The 21,041-nt window shown below is 44.2% G+C and overlaps 1 protein-coding gene across 2 annotated transcripts; it reads left to right on the forward strand.

Moving 5' to 3' along the window:
* Window positions 1-7,318: 7,318 nt before the first annotated feature.
* tcf20 (transcription factor 20) lies at window positions 7,319-20,827 on the forward strand. Of its 2 annotated transcripts, none has more exons than XM_079564094.1 (6): window positions 7,319-7,739; window positions 9,078-16,681; window positions 16,757-16,850; window positions 16,935-16,984; window positions 17,084-17,184; window positions 19,623-20,827. In XM_079564094.1, exons 2-5 carry the CDS (start codon window positions 10,007-10,009, stop codon window positions 17,141-17,143), a joined length of 6,879 nt encoding a protein of 2,292 aa, XP_079420220.1. In that variant the 5' UTR covers window positions 7,319-7,739; window positions 9,078-10,006; the 3' UTR covers window positions 17,144-17,184; window positions 19,623-20,827. The 2 variants fall into 2 exon arrangements, with proteins under 2 accessions (XP_079420220.1, XP_079420219.1); XM_079564093.1 differs by having other exon boundaries at window positions 7,320-7,739; window positions 16,935-16,998; window positions 19,623-20,826.
* Window positions 20,828-21,041: the final 214 nt, after the last annotated feature.

A 21,041-nucleotide genomic window follows, 5' to 3' on the forward strand; every position in this document is an offset into this window, starting at 1 on the left:
GCGACCATCATCAGCCGTACCATATCAGCACAACTGAGACAAAGGCACTTGGAAAGCAGACCAACAGGGATTTGCGTTCAGAGCGGACTTGACCATATAAGACTATGGACTGACTTGATTTTACAATACAACCTATAAGATATCTGCCGAGAAAGAATATTTTGCTGTTGGAATGGAAGCTTATTTATTTAGCGATTTTGACACAAGTCACACGTGCTTCACACAGTTTTAGGGGATTTGTACTTCATTCACTCCACACACAGTTTCCCCTGGGGCAGACTGACAGAAGCTCGACACGTCTGCGCCAACGGTCCCTCTGCCCACCACCATTCATTCACAAACACACATATGACACCCATATTAGCAAAACCTTAAATCCAAAGCCATCACAGCTGCTTGTCCTGTGCGGGTGAGACGAGGGCACTGTCCTCTCACCAGGAGCAGTTTTTCATATTTTGGTGGCTAATTCCTGGTAACCCTGATTCAGCACACACAGGTTTCCACTGAGTACGTTACGTCCACGGCCTGTTTTACGTACGTCTGCCATAAGAATAGGAATGAAATAAAATTAATCTGGTGGTTTACACCTGTCCGCCGGGTGCCCGTCACATCTACAGCTCTACGCCAGGAATATGCAGTGATTCTGTTTTTTGACGGACATCGGAGCGAAAAATTGCGTCATAAACTGAAAGAAGAGGCTCATTTCACAAATGAGATCCATTCAAGTTGTTCACAGTAGAGCCATTCAAAAGATCTGATTGAGTGAATGAAAGTCACATTATTAACTACGATTTCCACTGAAGAACTAAGTAAGTAAGTGCTTTATTTCGACTCACCAGTATTGGCACACTAGTGAAGCACAGTGAGTGAACGGAAGGCTATTCTTTCTGCTTAAGTTAAACCATGGACTTTAGCAGAGGCTACTTTATGCATATAATTGAAATGTTCACAATTGAGAGAGAGTAACACAGACCAGTCCAGAGCTTCAGACATACTGCAGCCTGACAGGACCTGTTGTTTCACACTGTTTCAGACATCTGCTCCCCTTTCCCAGATTGTGCCATGACCTTTCAATGCCACTGCACATTTGTATGTCCTTTTTTTTTTGATCATTCATCAGAAAAAGTGCTCTAGCTAATGAAAGTTTTTGTCATAATGATGGATCTCAGAGTTTGGTGATTAGACCGCTGTTCTAAAAACGTTTTACAATTGAAAATGCAGTACAATTTTCCAAACCAATACTATCTGTTCACTGCAGCAGAGACACAGTGATGGAGACAGATGGACCGCTAGGACATCAACAAGTGCAAGCTTACTGTAAACGCTACAGGACAGAAGGTGAAAAGGAAGTGCCGAGAGGAAAGGGTTAAGGACGAGAGCGCAGTGAGATGGTTGCCTGGGCAACAGCAGCTAGCGTTTTTCTCTCTTTCCTTATCAATGCCTCCTCCTGCAAAAACACAGCCACACACACATACACACGGGCACACGTCTGCAGCCTTCTTCTTGTGTGTGGCTGTGAGCTGTAGTGTTTCACATGCACATCGCTTCAGCACATGCCCAAAATGTGCTCGGATGCAGGAACAGCAGCGCACAGCATGTTCCTCCAGGCTCTTTCTGTGTCATTGTGTCTGGATTATTGTTATTACCGTCGTTTTAGCGTGGCACTTATCACAGCCATTAACATTGGTACCCACCTTGGCATTTTATGAATTTAGTCTGCAGCCAGTGTTATGGTATAAATGTTATCTTTACACTGAATCACTGCGAGGGTTGAACAACTGGCAAATCGTAAAGCCTAATATTCTATGAAAACAGCAAAATACCCTTTTTATTTTTGTATTCGTTATGCAAAAAACCTATTAATAGTTTACACCACTGCAAAGATGTTCTGAAACGCATGTGTTAACTTAAATAACACCACATCTTTTTAAGACTGTATAGTAACAACAAATGTATCCTAGTAATTTTGTGCTGGCAGAGGAGACATAAAAAATAAAAAAAAATAAAAACGTGTCATGTGGATAGGCCCAGCAATTGCAGAAATGACCACAAACCAGGTCAAAACATCTACATTTTTACAAAGCCAAATTCTACCAAAGACGCTAGCCCATCACTTCAATATCTAACTATCGGCTCAAGTGAGTGCAGCCTATCAGTGGACGTACTGATTTAAATCTGTTATTCTACACTCATAGGACCAGCTGTATATTTCAGTGAGCGCACTTCACTTCTTTTGTTTTCCTCACACATCGCCCACAAATATGCTAATGGTAACATCTTGGGCAGCAAACAACATTTTCTATCCCATTGATTGGACTATGTGGCACATACTTACACACAGAGTCTTGTCGTATACTCTCTTGGCCGGTCTGCATGCGTTAAACTGCATCTCCATGTTGAACGGCAGAAAATGCTTATGAATGATAAATGACAACTGGGTGTATATTGCAATAGCTAGATTAATGAGTGAGTGTCAGGCATTGTTCATTTTTTTTAAAAAGAAATAGAAAGGACAAGAATGGACAAACAAGTTCCAAACTTCGATCTGAAAGAGGCTCATTTCATTCAAATTCAATCCAAACTAATCAAAACTTGCCAAACACGGATCCGTGGGGCCGTCGTTTGGAAGTGCCAGTAAGCTGTTTTATGTTGGGCTGGTTGCATAATTACAAAGCACTGCAGTCACACCAGCTGAACTGACTGAGGTGAGGTGCATGAGTGCTTGTATGTACACTCTGATGTCACTTTTGCTTTTTGTCATTTAAATATGCAGCTGCCAGCCCTCGGTGACTCCTGCTGCTCCGTCCTGACGTGGAACATGGCTCAGCTCGACGTCCTGACTAAGCCGAAGCCTGTGTGTGTGTGGCGCTGGCCCACATGACAGCCGCTGCGGGGAGCGGGGTAAGGTCACGGGCGCGTCTCTCCACCGGTGACGAGCGCTGTGGGCCGTAGGTGTGTGAAGGCCTTGTGTGCACACGGACATGCAGCGCGCCATGGACCAATCCTCTTGTGGCATCTATGTGGCTGTAATTACATGAGGGAGGCTCAAGGGATGTTTATGGGGGCAACTGTCATGACTCCTGTTCAAAGAGCATCACACAGATGACAATAACACTATAATAGGCCTATAAAATATGGCAATAAGGGAGTGACAGTGGCTCAGGTGGTGTGTGAGTGTTCGTCTTCTAACCAGAAGGTTGGTAGATAGATGGATGGATAGAGAGATACTTTATTAATCCCCAAAGGCTATATCCAGTCCATTCTGTTGTAGTTTCTGGTGAGGGTACTTCTTCAAGGGTTGCACCAGAGCTGACCCAAGTTGTTGAGGCTTCATAATCATTTCAATTGGAACATTACATTTAGTCTTTATAATTAAATTAAAGCTCTGTAAAACTTCTGTTATGTGCAATATTAATAAGTTATGCGCCTATTACACACACACACACACACACACACACACACACACGCCATCTTGTACTGCTATCTTAGTGAGGACACGCATAGACATTATGCACTACCCAGACCCTAACCCTGAACCCTAAGCCCCTAACTCTAACCTCAACCCTAACCCTAATCTAAACCCAATTCTAACCCTAACCCTAAAACCACATCTTGACCCTCAAACAGTCCTTTAAATAAGTGAGGACGACCCAAAATGTCCTCACTTTCCAAAAAGGACCTCACTCTGTTGGTTAAAAACTCAAACTGGTCCTCACAATGTCGTAATTACAAGAACACACACACACACACACACACACACACACACACACACACACACACACACACACTAGGCTGACAACTTGTGTGTGTGTGTGAGTTTTTAGACAAAGTCATTTGTGATAAGGAGACCATAAAATCAAGAGATCTGTCCGGCACAAGGACAGAGTGATGATGGTTAAGGCGGCACCGGCAGTTTCATGTCACGCAGAAGCAGAAGAGCTATGGAGGACCCTCAAGACAAACTGGCTTAATTGGGACAATCACTCACTTCCCGCTGTGCGATATGGGTGATTTTGAACAATGTGCTCCACGTGTCCTTTAGAACCTTGGCCCTCGTGGATCAGCTCTGCCCCCAGCCACAATAATCCACCTGTGAAAGCCTTTAATCAACTCGTTACCTGGCACTCAGCAGCACGCGCTTTCATACCTCTGCTGCTCGAGATGCGTTTGCCTCCCCCTCCTCTCTCCTCCCATGCCCTACCATCCACTTCTCTCGGTCCATCCATCCTCCTCCATCCCCTCTCGGTATCCGTAGTGATTGGAGGCAGCGGTTGCTAGGAGACGAGATGAGTGCCGCGGTTTCTGGGGAGCGAGGGTGAGTCATTTGGAGAGAGCGCACCCTGTTGGCGGATGCGTTTCACTACAAAAGAGGCGGACAGGCCAGTCGGCAGGGATAGCGCAAATGCAATAAAAAGTTCAATATTAATATTAAGTAGAATTGTATGGGGGTTTGCATTCAGAGGTAGAATGGCGGCCTTTTGATTGATCCTATTCAGATGAGATCAACAACGTCTTCAGCGACTATCAGCTTCAAAGCCCGAAAGAGAAGAGAAAGTTGACGATTGCTTTGTTGTTTTCAAATGCTGCTGCTATGTTGGGACAAAATCTGCTGAACATGTGGAGCCCCACACTTCCATGTTTGTGGTAAGACGATGACTCCTAGTGGCCACTAAGGGAACTGCATGTCTTTGGTGCTGTGAAATAAAGGCAACATGTTTTTGCTGTATGTATGTATATATATATATATATATATATATATATATATATATATATATATATATATATATATATATATATATATAGGTGAAACTCGCAAAATTAGAATATCGTTCACTTAGACTGTAAAACTGATATATGATAGACTCATTTATGCAAAGTGAGATATGTGTCTTTATTTGTTATAATTTTGATAATTGTGGCCCAAATTTAAAATGTCATAAAATTAGAATTTTTGAAAATGGACCATAAGTCATAATCATCAAAACTATAACAAATAACAGCTTGACATACGTCCCTTTGCATGTAATGAGTCTATCATATATTAGTTACACATTTTAAGTTGAATTACAGAAATAAATGAACCTTTAGGGATCTGCTGTAGCCACTCCTCCAGTTTGGGGGTCACTGCCCCGAGTGCCCCAACGACCACGGGCACCACTGATGCCTTCACCCTCCAGGCCTTCTCCAGCTCTTCTCTGACCCCCTGGTATTTCTCTAGTTTCTCAGGTTCCTTTTTCCTGATGTAGCATACAGTGCTTTATTCATTGAGGATAACAATAAATTAATCAGAAACATAGTCTAGTCATTGTTAATGTTGTGAATGCCTATTCTAGCTGGAAATGGGTGATTTTTAATGGAATACCTACATAGATGTGCAGAGGTGCATTTCTAGCAACCATTGCTCCAATGTTCTAATGGTACATTGTGTTAGCTAATTGTGTTAGAGTGTAATTGATGATCAGAACACCCACATGCAATTATGCTAGCACTGCTGAAAACTGATTGCCTGTTAGAAAAGCTGTAGAACTGGCCTGAGTGAACCCAAACTTTTGTATATAAAGGGGGGGGGGGGGGTAAATGGTAGTTGGCTGTCACGGGAAAGAGTCATTGTGTCCACAGGTATAATTTACATAGACTTACACCTTTCCATAGAGAGACAGTGGAGCGGGGGTTTATTCTGGGTGAGCAGTGAGACAATGCTGGCACTTAGCCACTCTTTCTCTCCTCATGCTCTCACTTCATGAGCTCTGCTCCAGCTGAGTTCAATTGCCTTTTCACTTGATTGACTGACAGGCAGTGCACATATCTACGACCCATGAACACAGGAGTTTAGTGAAGAGGTACACTCTCAAATCACTATGTACCACGTCATTTTCTTTGCTATTTTACTGTTTAAAAAAAAAGGTAGGCCTGTAAAAGATATGTGTTTTATATCTCTACAATAATATACAGTACGTATATCTTATATGAATTGTATGTGTCTTGTAGACTATTATCAATTGGCCTATCTAAATTCAAAAAGGGAATTCTGTAGTACCTCTAAAATAAAAGGACACTGTGATATCAGCAAAGGCTAATCTAGGTTTGTTTTTTTGTTTTTTTTATAGATGTAGAAAATGTTTCCATTCATTGTGCTTCTTTATAAGCGGCAGCAGGAGGTTTTGATGACCTTGTGTACTGTGGTGAGGGCTGTGTGGTTCCCAGCAGGCGCTCTGTTGATTGGATAGGCCTCAGTGTGTGAGTTACAGGCACTGGGTTATCTTGTCTTTGGCCCTTTTACTTCAATTTTGTGACAGCAAAATACACAACTGCTAGCAATGGTACCAATGCCAAAACACCTCTGCACAGACTAAAGACTGTCTGAGTGGAATCACATGTGAAAATCATGCAGACACATCACCTAAAATCTATCCAGAGTTAAAGCTCTGTGATGCAGTTGCTATGGCAACTGTGATAGAAATAGACGTGTATCTGCAAGAAAATGAAATGTATTGAACTGTTGTTTAGAAACTATGATTAAGCCACTGAGATTGACATGCATGAATATATTGTGTTCAGTGTGTCACAGCCGCGGCTTCGGAATATTAGAGCATGTTTTTAACTAGTCACATGTGCATGAAAGCCGGGCCTGCGTGTCTTTGTGCATCTCTGCAGTACATTAAACGTGCAGCAGTGCAGACAGAGGGCATAGGCCACATCATTATGATGGTGGCCTTGTGTGAGCACAGATAAGCTGTGCCAGAGACAACACAACAAATGTAAGGGTTGAAGCATTTAGACAGTGCTTTGTTGTCATGGTGCTGTTCACTCATGTCAAACACTGGTCTTTGGGGGTGGGGGGACATACCACCACACTCCCATCAGCCTCTTGGCCTTAGCGTGTCTTTTTAACGTTACTGACATACAGCCCACACTTTTTAACAGTCTATGGCTCACACTTTGGGGATTGGTTAATAAGCCTCTCTCATCTCCATTTTGCTTTTGTACCAAAGGCCCTCAGCCTACCTTCAATTACTTTAACTTAGAGCAAACAGAACAAAGAGCTCAAAGTGTTCAACAGACGGATTTTTGTCTCTTTTTTCTGTAAATGATGCCTGTAGCTGTTTGAAGTAAATAGAAAATAAGAATCAAAATGCAAATATAAATAATAATAATAATAGTAATAAAAAAGATAATATTAAAAAAAGGCATAATAAACATTTCCAAAGCTTTAGGAGGGAGGGGATCTGAAGGGATATGATGGAGGGAGGGGTAGCCTACAGGAATAGTGTGCATTTTCAAAACGGTCTTTCTGTTTCAATAAAACACACAGACGCCTGGGTGAAGAGAAGTGATCATTGATGAAGGAGACTGTGGGAAAGATCGACATGTTTGTATTTTGAGTTGGAGATAGGTGGAATCACCTCAGCGGTGAGTGAAAGAGGAGAGAGAGGCGAAGGAACAAGAGGGGAGGGGGCGGGGGTGTATGGACCTCGTTGCTTACGGGACCTACAGGCAGGCGCCCCGATTGTGCTCCGCTCGCATCATTTTTGGAGGAGAGGACAAAAGGAAAAAGGGGTATCGGCAGAAAGGCCCGGGCTCCGAGTGTCGTGACGGGCCCCTCGGGGTTGTCTGGACTCAAGGCTGGGGGAAAAGCGGAGAGCAGTCGACTCGAGACTGGGGTTTCCTGCCACAGCGGCGGGATTGTGTCACAAAACAGCCTTTCACTCTTCGAGGGGCCTTGTATTGCTACATTTCAGGTATGCATTTAGAGTATGTTAGCTTGGTCTGTCTCTTACTGTCTTACCTCCAGCAATCCTAGCTCCTCGTAAGAAAACCAGGGACTGCGTAAAGACTTGTTTCCGATGCACTGCCATTACAGTCAGATCGGCTGCCAGTGTATGATATTATTGTTAGCAGCTCATTACCTATTCCTGTGCATTTGTCACGGCGAACATCTGTACTCAATCACCTCTTTAGTAGCTAAACGCTCTTGCTTGTGAGCTAGCATGCTGGTACTAGCTGTCGTAGGTGAGCCCTATGCGAGCCCATATGCAACACAAATGTAATAAATGTGTAATAGCTCACATTCTCGTCTACTAGACCCACTCTTAAGACAGCCACCAACGTAGGCGGCTCGCTTGCATGTTAACATTTACTCTTGTATGCTAAGGCTAAGCTGCTAAGAGTAAAGCATACTCACTGGTGTAGGCTAATGTGGCTAAGTGCTACATTGAATTGTGTGAAATGACTGCATATAGACAACAGCATGCGAGCAGATTACCGGTCATATCCTTTTCTGTCGTGTATCAGACAGTATACTATGCACACTCTTAGTCAGAGTGTCTTAATGCTGCTGTTGTAAGTGGATGAGGCTGTCGTCTTGTGCATATCAAGAGGCTATGATCAATTAGTAATCAAGAAAAGATGAGACAAATGGTGCTAATGCATGGAATTTTGTTTCTAGTAGACGCAAATAAAGCCCAGATTTGCTGAATATATTGTCGATGTAAGGGGAGGTGGCACAATTAAGGATAAAAGCACATTCATTATTAATGCTCTCATTGTGGATGTAAATAAAGGACGCACAGATACCTTGAAATTCATTTAGATTAGAGTGACACTGTCTGACACCTGGTAGGTATAAGTCTTCTAATCTAACCCTGTAAGTTAAGCCTTGTATCCTCATAAGGTTAAACGAATAGTGGAGTTGCTGTTGCCTAATAACTCACCCCTTCATCACATGTTTACGTGCGAGCAATTGTTTGTGACTTTGCCTTCCTCAATATGCTGCTTCCATTGTTGTTGTTTCTAGGCCGCTTCACTATTTTAACAAACCCACTTGTTTTCATTTATGAGACACGGCTTGTACACATGTTATCACTGCTGTATTGTAGAAAGCGCTGAACACACAGTGCAGGCCAGAATGAAGAACTGAATTACCTTATTTTGCTTAAATGTGTAATAGCTATTTTACACCACTTCACTGTTTAGATTTCTTATAAATTGTGTCTTTTTTTTTTTACAGGAACAGTGAATCAAAACAATGTGTGTGTAATCTATGCTAACATACTGTGTAAATCATCTTGTGTTTGCAGAAATGTAAAGCCAGCACCTTCTGGAGGAGGACTATTACATGGAAACGCTGAAGAGAAAAAGAAAAACTGAGCTTGACTGAACTTGAAGTGGAATAAATGGATTACCCCCCTTTGGGAAATTGTTGCTATGGAACCAGGTGGAATTAAATGACATTCAATATCAAAAGAGCTTGAACGACTAAATGCTGAAGACGCAGAGAAAGAATCTGGCTGCTCATTTGGAGAAAGTGGAACTGCTGCTGTCTAGATGAATGACGCAGAAGAAAGAACAATGAAAATAGAAACCATTTCTGAAACGTAATGACCTAGAGAAAGACTTTCTATTACTATTGCTTCACTCAAAACTCAAGTCCAAATCCATGGAGTGTTTGCCCGTGGGAATGTTTTTCAGAGGGCTGTACTGTGACCTGTTGATTCAAGTTTCTGCATTGTGTATCTCACATTTGTGTGAGTCTGGTCATGGCAAACCTGCACATGGAAAGAACTGACGGGTTGCTGTTATAATTGCTCAGTGCTGTTACTGGGCATTTTTGTGCAAGATGGTGCTGGAATAAAACGCAGTTCAGTCCTAACAGAGCTCTACGAGCTTGAGCTAACATTACAGTGGAGCCTCCCTGTACATCTAAAGACATTTGAATGCTGCACACAGTGCCAAATCTAGTTCAAGCTAAATGCAACATTTTTGTTCCGGATTTTGATATTGAGCAAGAACATCATCAAATAATCTGATAAAATATCAATTAATCTTTCAAAATTCTTCAGTCATAGTCAGTTGTTTTATTTAAAGAACATATTTTTCTTTGCTGCAGATTCTTTTAGTTTTCTTTTCTTACTGCCTCTCAAATTCCTCTTTTTTTAATTCCAGGCATTCCTTGCTATAGACTTTTTAAAGCTATTTCTGTGTTAATTCCAAACGTGGAGAAAGGAAAATGCAGAATTTTTCAAACAGCGCTGCTTCATCCTCTCTCCCCCCTGGTTTTAGTGGAAGGGGTGGAGCGGGACCTCCCTATCCCTCTCAGCCAGCAGAACCCCAGATTTCCCCAAGGATGACAGATGATTATGCGGGGATGCAACAGCAGAGCCTACACAGAGGCCATCCCCACCCCGGTCAAGCCAGCCACATGCTAGCTTACAGCCCCAGGAACAGAGGAGCAGTAGAGCTGCCTCCAGCGCATGCAAACATGCACAGTGGTAGCAGTAATAACCCATATCGAAAGGATCCCATGGACTATTATTTTTCGATGGGGGGTAAAGATAGGAGCAGAAGAGTAGGGATGGGCTTTGGATCAAGCTTTGGCTACCCCAATATGGACGGACAAATCCCTCAGCAGTACAGGCCGGCTGGATCTGGCTCCACACCGTCTGTAAGCCTCATGTCTCCTTATCCTGTAGACTATGGTTCCACTGCTGGAACAGGTGGAGGTGCTGGTGCTTTCTCTCCTTCACACCAGTACAACGTGGCTCAGAACCCTGCAATGCAGCCAGTGCCAAGCTCTCAAATGCAGCACCGCCAGCATGGGCAAGCCTTCCCATCTGTCCATCAGCAGCATCGAAATTACCCTCAGTCTGGGCACAGGATGACCTCCCAGTATCCACAATACTCCCCACAGGGCGGGGGGTCCACAGGGTCATCTGGAATGTACAGCCCCCCTCCACAGAGGTATCTTGATGGAGCTGCAACCACCGGATTTGATCCCAAAGTCAACAGTTCTCCCAATGTCAATGCAGCTTCAAACTCAGTCCCTGGTCCAGTTGCTACTAACAATGTGGGGCCAATGGAGAATGTTCAACAGAGTTACCACGCATCTAATTATGCTGGATATTCCCCACAGACACATGCACTTCACAAGCAAGCTACACTACAGCAGCGCTCCTCTCAGCACAACTTAGGGGTAGGTTATGACAACTCACTGAAGATGCAGCACCAAGGCTCCACTTCAGGCACTGTATATGGTAAACATCAGCAGCCCCCCAACCCTAATATACCTCAAACCACGTCATTAGAATTGGCCAAATCCCCAATGCCTCCTAATGTGCAGCAAACCCAAATTAACCAAAACTTTAGCCCCATCTCAAACCCTTCACCAGCTGCTTCTGCTGTGCACTCTCCCAGTTGTAGCTCATCTCCCTCTCCTTTGATGGGGGTCTCGGAGGCACATGGAAACCCCCCAGGCCATGGCCTGTCTCATCCTTCTATATCAAATCCGCGTAGCAACCATGGTCATGCCAGATTACTGCAGACCATACCCCAATTAAGCCCTACACCCAACTCCAACAGCAGCATCAGTAGTTGTGGTAGCAGTGGCAGTCACAAAGCTCATAGCATGACTGCAGTCGGAGGCAGCAGCGTCCCAACAGCAATGCGCAATAAGGCTGGTTTAGGTGCAGGTATTGGGCGAGATGAAAGCTACTCGTCACCACATAACAAAATACAAGATACTAGTATAAATAGCCTAAATGCCTTGAGTTCCCAAGTAGCCAATTTGCCAAACACTGTTCAGCACATGATTCTTACTGACACAGTGCTTTCTCAGAAAAGGGGTAAAGAGGAGCAGCTGGCACTATCGCAGCCAAGGAGCAGAAATGCAAGTGCCACCTCCAGCACTGGCACAGTTAAAGACGGTGGTGTGGGGGTAGAGATTGGGCCCGATGAAGAACAGTTTTCCGAGGAGGAGCATGGCAGGGTGAGGCAGATGAGTGGTGCAAGCAGTGGCTCGGAACCAAGCTGTAATCCTCCAACATCTCAGAGTCAACAGCGGGCACAGCAGGGTGACCCCCGGGCTAAAGAAGCAGCAGATTCAGAGTCAAAAGTCGGCAGTGCTGCTGGTCCAATTCCTACTAACTGTATCTCAGAACATGAGTCACCATATAATGAGAATGGGGTTTCGATTAAGAAAACCGCAAATATCAAAAAAGAGATGATCAAACGTACCGCTGACGGTGCAGTTGAGAAAAGGGAGAAACTGAGTGGCCTAAATGTAGACGTCAAAACACCGAATGGCCAGGACAAAGAAAACAAGCTGCACTCTGCATCTAGATTACAGAATAATGAGAGGGAAGAAAAGCACACATCAGAGGAGCAGCAAAGTGCCAGCAGTGTTGGGGTTATTGTGTCGGCTAGGTCTGAGGCGAGTCTAAATGAAAAAAGCAAACTGCTGCAAGAAAGCGCTGAAGAGAAACAGTCACACTCGAGAGAATTAAGTCACAGTCATAATGGCGAAGAAGGTGTGGATCTGAGTCTTTACTCCTCCCATCAGAGGTCGCATTTTGGACAGCCGCAAAATCCCTCTCAGCCTGGACCACAAAAATACGGCTACTCCGAATCAACATATGGCTCAGATTTGTCAGTGAAGAACAGGGGAAGAACGGGCCCAGGGGGTGTAATAGAATCGAATTCCAAATACGCAGGGTACCAGCAATCACAAACTAGTTTTGCCTCGACGCAGCCAAAAGAATCTGTTCCGGAGTCGACAGCGAAGAGAGGACGAGGACCAACAGCACTTCAGGGAGATAACTCACAACAATTCCCTAGTCTCTTACAGGAGGTACTCCAAGGTTATAATTTGGACAGACGTTATGGCCGACCGGAACAAGTATATCCTGCTAATCCTCAACATCAATTTCAAAATAGACAGCCATATAGTTTGACTGAAATGCCAAGTGAAGTAGCTAATGTGCAAATGAGTTCTGAAAAAGCGCCACATTCAAAACTGAGAGTCTCTAATGAGGCTGATTTTGCTGCAGAAACTCCAGTGAAGTTGGAAGCACCGAGCACAAAATTTTTACAAAAAACAGAAAAAATTGAAGTGGGTGTGTCTCAAAGAGCTTTACCACAAGCTGCAGAAGCCCAACAGCCCCCACCAAAACATATAAACTTAGCCGACTACTCTCTACCGCAGAGAAAAGCCCTATCTCAGATCTCTCCTCACTCCTCTGCTGTACAGGAGCTTCTTTTGCAGGAGCCGGAGCCCCTCGCAGGCAGCGGTGGCCAAAGCGAGGCCCAGAAACCGCCAGGCTCTGTGTTAGCCCCATCAGAGCGGCGGTCTGTCATCTGTGATATGTCGCCGAACAGACGCGGCACACCAGAGAGGGACAGGGACAGTGACAGAGACCGGGAGAAAAGTCAGAGTGGAGCCTCAGTAATTCAACAGCCATTTTCCTCTCCAGCAGCAGCTAGTGATCTGAGTAAAAAGGATGGGCAGAAACAAGTAGCAAAAGTGGAAGCCGTACCAAAAGAAGCCAGTGCGGATGCAGGAAATTTCCCAACTCTTCACCACATTGACCTGTACAGACGAGGAAATGTGGACGCAACTCCTATGCCCCCACATGCTGTCGGGGCCAATCCTTTATCCTCACCGTCAAGACATCAGTCCTATTTGCGTGGGATAGATTTATCAGCTGGGAGTGCAAACACCTTTCATGGATATCCGTATGGGGACATGAGAGAGGGCATACCACGCAACAATCTCCATTTTCCTTCTCACCATCCTTACCATAATTTACCTGGCCAGGCTCAATCGGCTAATAAGCTGCAGATGTACCCCCCTCACCCTCGGGCCCCACTTCATCTGCATCAAGACATGAATGATTGGCTGAAAGCTATGAACAGGGCACCTAAGGATCTAATGATGCAGCCTGGCTCGTCACCAGGAAGACAAAAAGTCAGCCAATCAGAGCAGAGACCGAGGATGATGTCACATACTGATATGGCGAGCGACAGGTCTTCGATGCAGAGCTCTTATTATGACATGAAAATGTGGGAGGTGGCGCACCCGGGGCGAGAAGGAGAGCCCTACTACAGAACTCAGCCTCCTCCTCTCGCTCCCCCTCCCCCACCTGTGGCGTCACAAAACCCTGTTCCTCCACAAATAACTCCAATTTCTATTGCTGCAGAAGCCAGTGCTTCAAGAGGACCCAGTGAGGAGACCAAACCCCCCTGTCCAAATCCAATGACCAGCACAGCTAAGCTATCAGGGGATATGCACTCCCCCCAACCACAAACTCAACGGCAAACTAAAGCTACCGGTTCTGGAGACACAAATCCACTCATGTTAAGGCGGAGAGTACGCTCTTTTATTTCTCCAATTCCCGCCAAACGACAACTCCAGGATCCGCCTCAGCAGAGGGCCACCTCCTCAAACTCACACCACTCCCCTGGGACGCATTCAGAAACCAGCCATCACAATGAGGATGACTCATCCAGTTCAGAAATGTCCTGTCCCAGGCTGTCTTCTCCACTGTCTCGAGAGAACACCTATTCACAAGCACTGTCTCCGTCAAATAGTAACACTAAAGCCACGCCTCCCAGGAAGGGACGAGGGTTGAAATTAGAGGCAATAGTGCAGAAAATTACACCAAATGTTAAAAAGCCAGCTGTCCATACAGACGAGGACTCAAATCATTACACTAACTTCTCTCACCCAAATGAAATGCAGACATTTAATGATGCACAGGACCAGGATGTGGCCCGTTTCCCCAGAGTGTCCAGAGGAGAGGACGGCTACATGGATGAAAGTCACTCATTAAATGACTTGAGTCCTTTTCGCAGAGTTGATGAAGCTGGGTCCACCTACAAACCTAATTCTCGACAGACGCCCCAAACAGTTAAACAGAAAGACTTTGATTTTGGAATACCAGCCTCATCTTCTGGTGACAAAGAGGATTTCGCTTTGCTTGGCCCTCTCCCACCTCCGCCTCCACTGCCTCGGCCTGTCCAAGGTTCACCGCCTCCGTCTTCTTCTGCTCTATCGGACATCCAGCACTTCACCAACACTTACCAACAGCTCGAGACCAGGCGGGGAGAGCAGTCCGCCGCAAACCTGCTTCGGCAGAAACTTCAGGAGTCTGGCATGGGCTTTGACGATTATCCTGGCAGTGACTATTACGGAAGCACCCCTCCACAAGGACACATGCTGAGTAGACAACATCAGATGTCCACTTCAGGGTCCAGTCTGTCGCCACAGGATCTGAAACCACCAGATAGTTTGGTGCCAAAAGGCTACTTCCCATCTGGCAAAAAGAAAGGCAGGCCCGTGGGGAGCGTGAATAAACAGAAACGAGCTCAAAACCAAGGCCAAGGTCCATCTCAGGGTCAAGCTCAGCCGGCCACTATGCCTGCTCCTCCGGCCCTGTCTACTGTGTCCACATCCCTGCCCATGGCGCAGCAATCAGGCCAGAACATCTGCAGCCCAGAGTCCGCTGCACCACCACTGCTGGAAGACAAAGACACCACCCCCCCTCCACTGGCTCCTCCTATTCTAACACAAGTGACCAAGATTGACATGGAGAGCGAGGACACACAGCCAGAGATTGAGGTTAAACCAGTGCGGAGGAGACGGCGAGGTGTGAAGTGTGGAGATGAGCCTTTTGAAGCAACAGGGAAACAGCGGAGGAGGAGGAGAGGAGTAGCTGTTCCCCCATCGCTGCCCAAAGATGACCCTGACGTCCCTTTAAGTGCTGGAAGGGGCCTGACTAACAGAGCATGTGCGGACCCAAACAGGAAGGGGCTGTTTGTCCCGCACATACATGTTGAGAATAAGATCCCTGAGATTGGAGCCGTGTGCTCTATAGTAAATGCAGAGGAGGACAAGATGAAAGGGGAGCGGAGTGCAGTCGGAGGGAAGGCCGGCAGTAGTGGAATTGATTCTCTCCTGACCTCAGCGCTTTCTTCTCAGTTATCTCGGAGAGACAGAGAATCAGAGAAAAGGGAGACAGATGAGGTGGAAACGGCTCTTCAGTCGGGCAAAGCACTTCCTTCATCTGGGTATGTTGTCTCAGGCCCTGTGATTACAGAAACCAATCACTCGGGCCGCCTGCTCTGTTGCCTCTGTCAGAAATGGGCAAACTATAAGAATCTCGGAGATCTCTATGGGCCTTACTATCCAGCTGAATATGTGGCAAAGCTCCCTAAAAATCAGCCACAGGTCAAACAGTGTCAAACGCCCGCTGGTGCAAGTAAAACAGGACCAAACTCCGAAACAGACCCAGTGCTCAATGCCCAGAGCAGTATCCCAGACTTACAGCCAAGAGAAGCTCCTTATGCCATACCCTCTAACTACAGTGACTACCCAATCAGTCTGGACTCGTATCTCAGCCGCACTGTTCAAACTGCATTTCAAGCGCCACAGGACGAGATGATGCACATAACTGAGAGATTCAGTGGCCCTACTCCCTTCCTCTCCTCCAGCTCCACTAAAGCGTCCCGTCTGAGCTGGGACATGAATCTGGACATCATACCTATACCGGAACTGAAGAGGGAACCGGACATTGAAAGTGACCAACAAAAGCAGACAGATGAAGCTCAGCTGCGGCCTCAGCACAGAAAACTCACGTCACATCCTCGCTTTAAACGAAGACACAAGTCCAGTGAGAAGAACCCACGGATGGTGCCGTCTAACAGCAAGGCCTCCCTGCCTTTCCAGCCGCCTCCTCCGGCACTGGACTCCCTGGGTCCCCTGGCGCAGCTTGCTCAGCTGCCTCAGATGCCCATGGACCCAGAAGAGCTGTGGGTGCATGAAGGATGTATAGTGTGGACCAGTGGGGTGTATCTTGTCAATGGAAGACTGTACGGCCTGCAGGAGGCGCTAGATGGAGCTCGAGAAACGGTGAGTTTACTTTGGTCGTGTCTCGTTCATCTTATTGTGAGACCTTTGAGTAACTTTGTGTTTGTCCTTGTTTAGTGCTGCTCGTACTGCGACATGGTTGGCTCAACCCTGGGTTGCTACACCAAAGGCTGTACACTCCGTTATCACTACCTATGTGCTATTGAAGCAGGTGAGGAAATACAATAATGGCTAGAAATCAAACAAAACAAAATGTAAACATTATGAATTAATGATGTTGTTTGTGTCTATTCAGACTGCTCTCTGAATGAAGATAATTTCTCACTGCGGTGTCCGAAGCACAAGGTAAAGAAAGAGAGGTTGGTCAATCTTTATTTAAGTGATTAACTCAAAACTCTCAAAACCTTTAACTAACTGATTATTGTTGATTTATGCTTCCCACAGTTTAACCCGAGCATCCGGCCATTCAAGTCTGTATTTTTGGAGCAGTCAGAAAGAGGCTGAGAGAAGCAGAGAGGAAAATGACCAATTCGAGTACGGGAACTGTAAGTTAAAACTAGAACTACATTGTATTCATAGTGCTGATCCTGATTGTGCTGCACCCACCTAAATCTTTGGGCCAAGCAAATTTACCCTAAATATAAAATGATTCAATAGATATAACCTGTAAATCACAAGAGCCGTCATGTTCTCAACATGCAAGCGCGGGTCAGTCCATTACATTCATACAGGTGTAGCAGCAGTGTGTTGCTCCGCTCGTTTAGCTCTATGAGAAGAGCACCCAATTTTTCTAAGCTACAGTTTAGAAAGATTTGCATGTTCTCCCCGTGTCTGCGTAGGTTTCCTCCGGGTACTCCGGTTTCCCCTAGCACTAAAACATGTACAATAGATTCCCCTCTGGGGCCAAAACTCCCCTAAAAAACTGATTCTTAATCTCAGTGGGACTATCCTGTTTAAATAAAGGTCAATACAAAGATCGATCCTGACACTCGTCAATTTTTCTTGTTTGGGGGATTGGCTCAGCCATTTGACTGGGCACCCACTGGGGAAAACATAAATTGGCACTTGATTATATTATTTAGTGTAGAGCAAATTACATGCACATATTTTAGTATAATAAAGATTTGCTTTGAAGCGGATTCATTTTAAAAAATCTACTTGTGCAGCTGATTAAGGTTGGTTGAGTGGTTAAGGTTGCTGAATCGACCACTGTTCTGTCCTTAACATTATAAGTTCGAGTCCCGGCTTCGACACTTTGCTGAATGACTGTCCCCGCACTTCACCCCCTTCACCTAGAGCTGTCATGTCAAATCAAGTCCTTAATATAATCACCACACACTTCTCATCTCCATACACTTGGTATATCTGCAGATGAGTGTGTGCGTTTCATGACTGAATTGGTTGGATCAGCTCTGATAAACGTTCTGCTGTTTCATTGTTTGGTGGGAGGCTGCATTCTCATTAGTGGTCCTTGGTTAAATGGACTCTAATTTCTGGGCCTGGGGCTGTTTATGCAGTGTCTCTTTAGACATTCCAATTTAATTTCGCGCCGCGATTGTGCTGCTCCTCAGCTCACCTCAGCAGCTGTACATGACTGAGTTTGTGCCACTACTTTCTGCCCACATTCAATCCATTTGCATGTAGATCCTCTCAGCCATTCCTCTGCTCTTTGGCCGCACACAATCAAATATTATTTAAATTCTTTAGAATTTAATTCCACTCAAATGATGAAAATGCCACATGGTTCATTGTCCAACCTGGTAAAATAAGTTTTCAGGCTTAAAGGCACACTGTGTAATATTTTGGACATTTGCTGTTGCCATCAGTACAAAACATGCTCATAATAATCAGCTCAACACAGAAAATGCTAATTCTGCAGCGGGTGATCAAAGAATCATGGATTTGGATGAGAACAAAACCAATTTAAATCTCAAATTCTACTGATTTTAGTCACATCTCCATGGAGACGAGCTGGAGACGTACCCACTCCCGGTAAAGGCATTTTTCAGTGATGTGTCATTCATATATATGAATATGTGTCATAAAAGAAATGCTTGTATTTCTATTTTATTTATTGGGTAAAATTCTATGCAGTGTGGCTTTAACTTGTGTTAAAGATTATATTGTCACTACATGTTATTAGGTGTTATTTAAACACTTGAGACACATGGCAAAAAGAATAATGTCTTTCTTAGAACCTAAATCGCAATTTCACCACAGTTGATTATCGTCTTTTTGACTATCGTTTTATGCTGCTTTAAAATTCAACTAAATATTTTCTGAGAGTTTCCACTGAACAGCGATTGGTTGAATCCAGCTGTCACTCACTCAGGGCTCAACAGAATCTGCCCAATAGGATGAGGGTGTGAGACATGTGTCTGCGTTTGACCATAGTAGGGCTGCAACTAACGATTATTTTGGTAATCGATTAATCGACCGATTATTTTTACGATTAATCGATTAATCGCTTGGCTGTGAAAGGTGCATGGAAATTGTGTTTTTTTTTCAATTTTTTTATCACATAAAGCTAAAGTGGCGCCGCTTGAGGACACGTGGATGGAGTAAACTTAAAGTAAACGTTTGTAGGAGGCTCTTTGTGCTAATTCTGCTTTGATTTGACGAGACAAATACAGATATTTATGAAATTTACAATGTACAAAACACTGCAGACCCTAACTTTAAAAAACTAAGTAGGTTTTCATCCACATTACATCATTTTCATGTCTTTTTTGCTCAATTTTAGTCTGTGTTTACTAAAAAACGATTAATCGATTACTGGAATAGTTGACAACTATTTTAGTAATCGATTAGTTGTCGATTAATCAATTAGTTGTTTCAGCCCTAGACCATAGAGCTGCATTAAATAGGAAAGCACTGAATCATGATATGATTGGCAAATCGTCACAGAATCAGGTCAGGATTTGGTTTTATATCATTTTATCACCCAGTCCTGCTCCTGACTCTCTGGTATTGTCTTTTTTAGGTTGGTTTGGCCTGCAGATGTGCGACCAGTGAACTGTTTTTATTAAGCTGCCCCCAAACACGACTGGCTCACCGCAAGAGAAGAGAGGACTGTACTATTTCTCAACCCGAATCTGCATCATTCCCATCTAGGACAGTAAACCACACAACCACTTTTACAAGATATGCTCATCCATGCAGAAAAACTGGGACTTGCAGCGTTGAGGAAAGGACACAGAACAAATGAGAAGGTCAAAGTGCAACAAAGAACATTTTTGTAAAGGACACCAACTTGCTCTCTAGGCTTTATTTTTCACAATGCCCTTAAAAGTGTTAAGCTCTTGTTTATTATTCCCATCTGTATTGTCATTTAAACTTTGCTTTCAGGTTAATTTGTTTATGCATCGGGAGTCTGTTACTCCTGAAAATACACAGAAGTATCCTTAAAGATGAGTATTATCTTATATTTGGACATTTATTTTAGTTTTTATTATAAGTTTGTATTCTAAACAGTGTCTACGTATCAAGATGAAATGGATGTATCTATTAGGCTTATTTAAAGACAATTTGGATTTTTTTTCTCTTTTTTTTTTACATTATCATTCCTGGAGAGGGAGGAGTCTTTGCTGTCGATGGAACGTCAGGGTTTTTTTTGCCACAAAGACATTATTGCCTTGGAGAATGGACATCTGTTGCCTTTCTTGAGTCACGTGTGAGTGAGAGTTGTGGATTCCCTATTTGGTCCTTCTGAAAAGTGTTCTTATTTTTCACCATTGGGATTTCTACGGTACAGATAGTATTCCTGAAAAATACGTCGATGATATTTTTCAAGTACAATTGTTCATGTGCGCAGAAGAATGGACGGTGTGTAGATAAAATGCCGCGCTCATGGGACAAAGATGGACTAATGCCCCGTTATTGTGTGGAAGAGATGTTACAAATAGGAGGAAACTCTGACATCTTTTGAAGAGGATGCAACCCTAATGTATTTAGGAAAAAGTTTCATTCACAAGGAGCTGATCAGAAGTTACAGAATCCATCCCCTAAAGACAAAAAAAAACAAAAACAAGAATTGCCATAAAACTTCAAAGTGAGTTGTCCATGGTGTTGTCTTTATTATTTTTTATTGTTATTCTTGTAAAAAAAAAAAAAAAAGAAGACAGTTACACTATCAGAACCATGCTGTATTAGAAACCTGTCAATATGTATATGAATTACGAATACACTAAAATGCTTCAACTATGTTTTGCCCCATTATTTCATCATGTAAGAGATTATGTGTCATATTTGTAATTTTTAAGCTTTTGTTCTGTAGAACCAGGACAACAGGAAGTCAGGGAGAGAAGAAGAGTTAAAGGGAGATGTATGCCCGGGAATGGAGCCCAGGTCGAGTCAGTATGTGCTCTACAAGGTGAGCCACTAAGGTTATTATTACACTTCC

The sequence above is a fragment of the Gobius niger genome, assembly GCF_951799975.1.
Source record: "Gobius niger genome assembly, chromosome: 10".
Taxonomy (NCBI): Eukaryota; Metazoa; Chordata; class Actinopteri; order Gobiiformes; family Gobiidae; genus Gobius; species Gobius niger.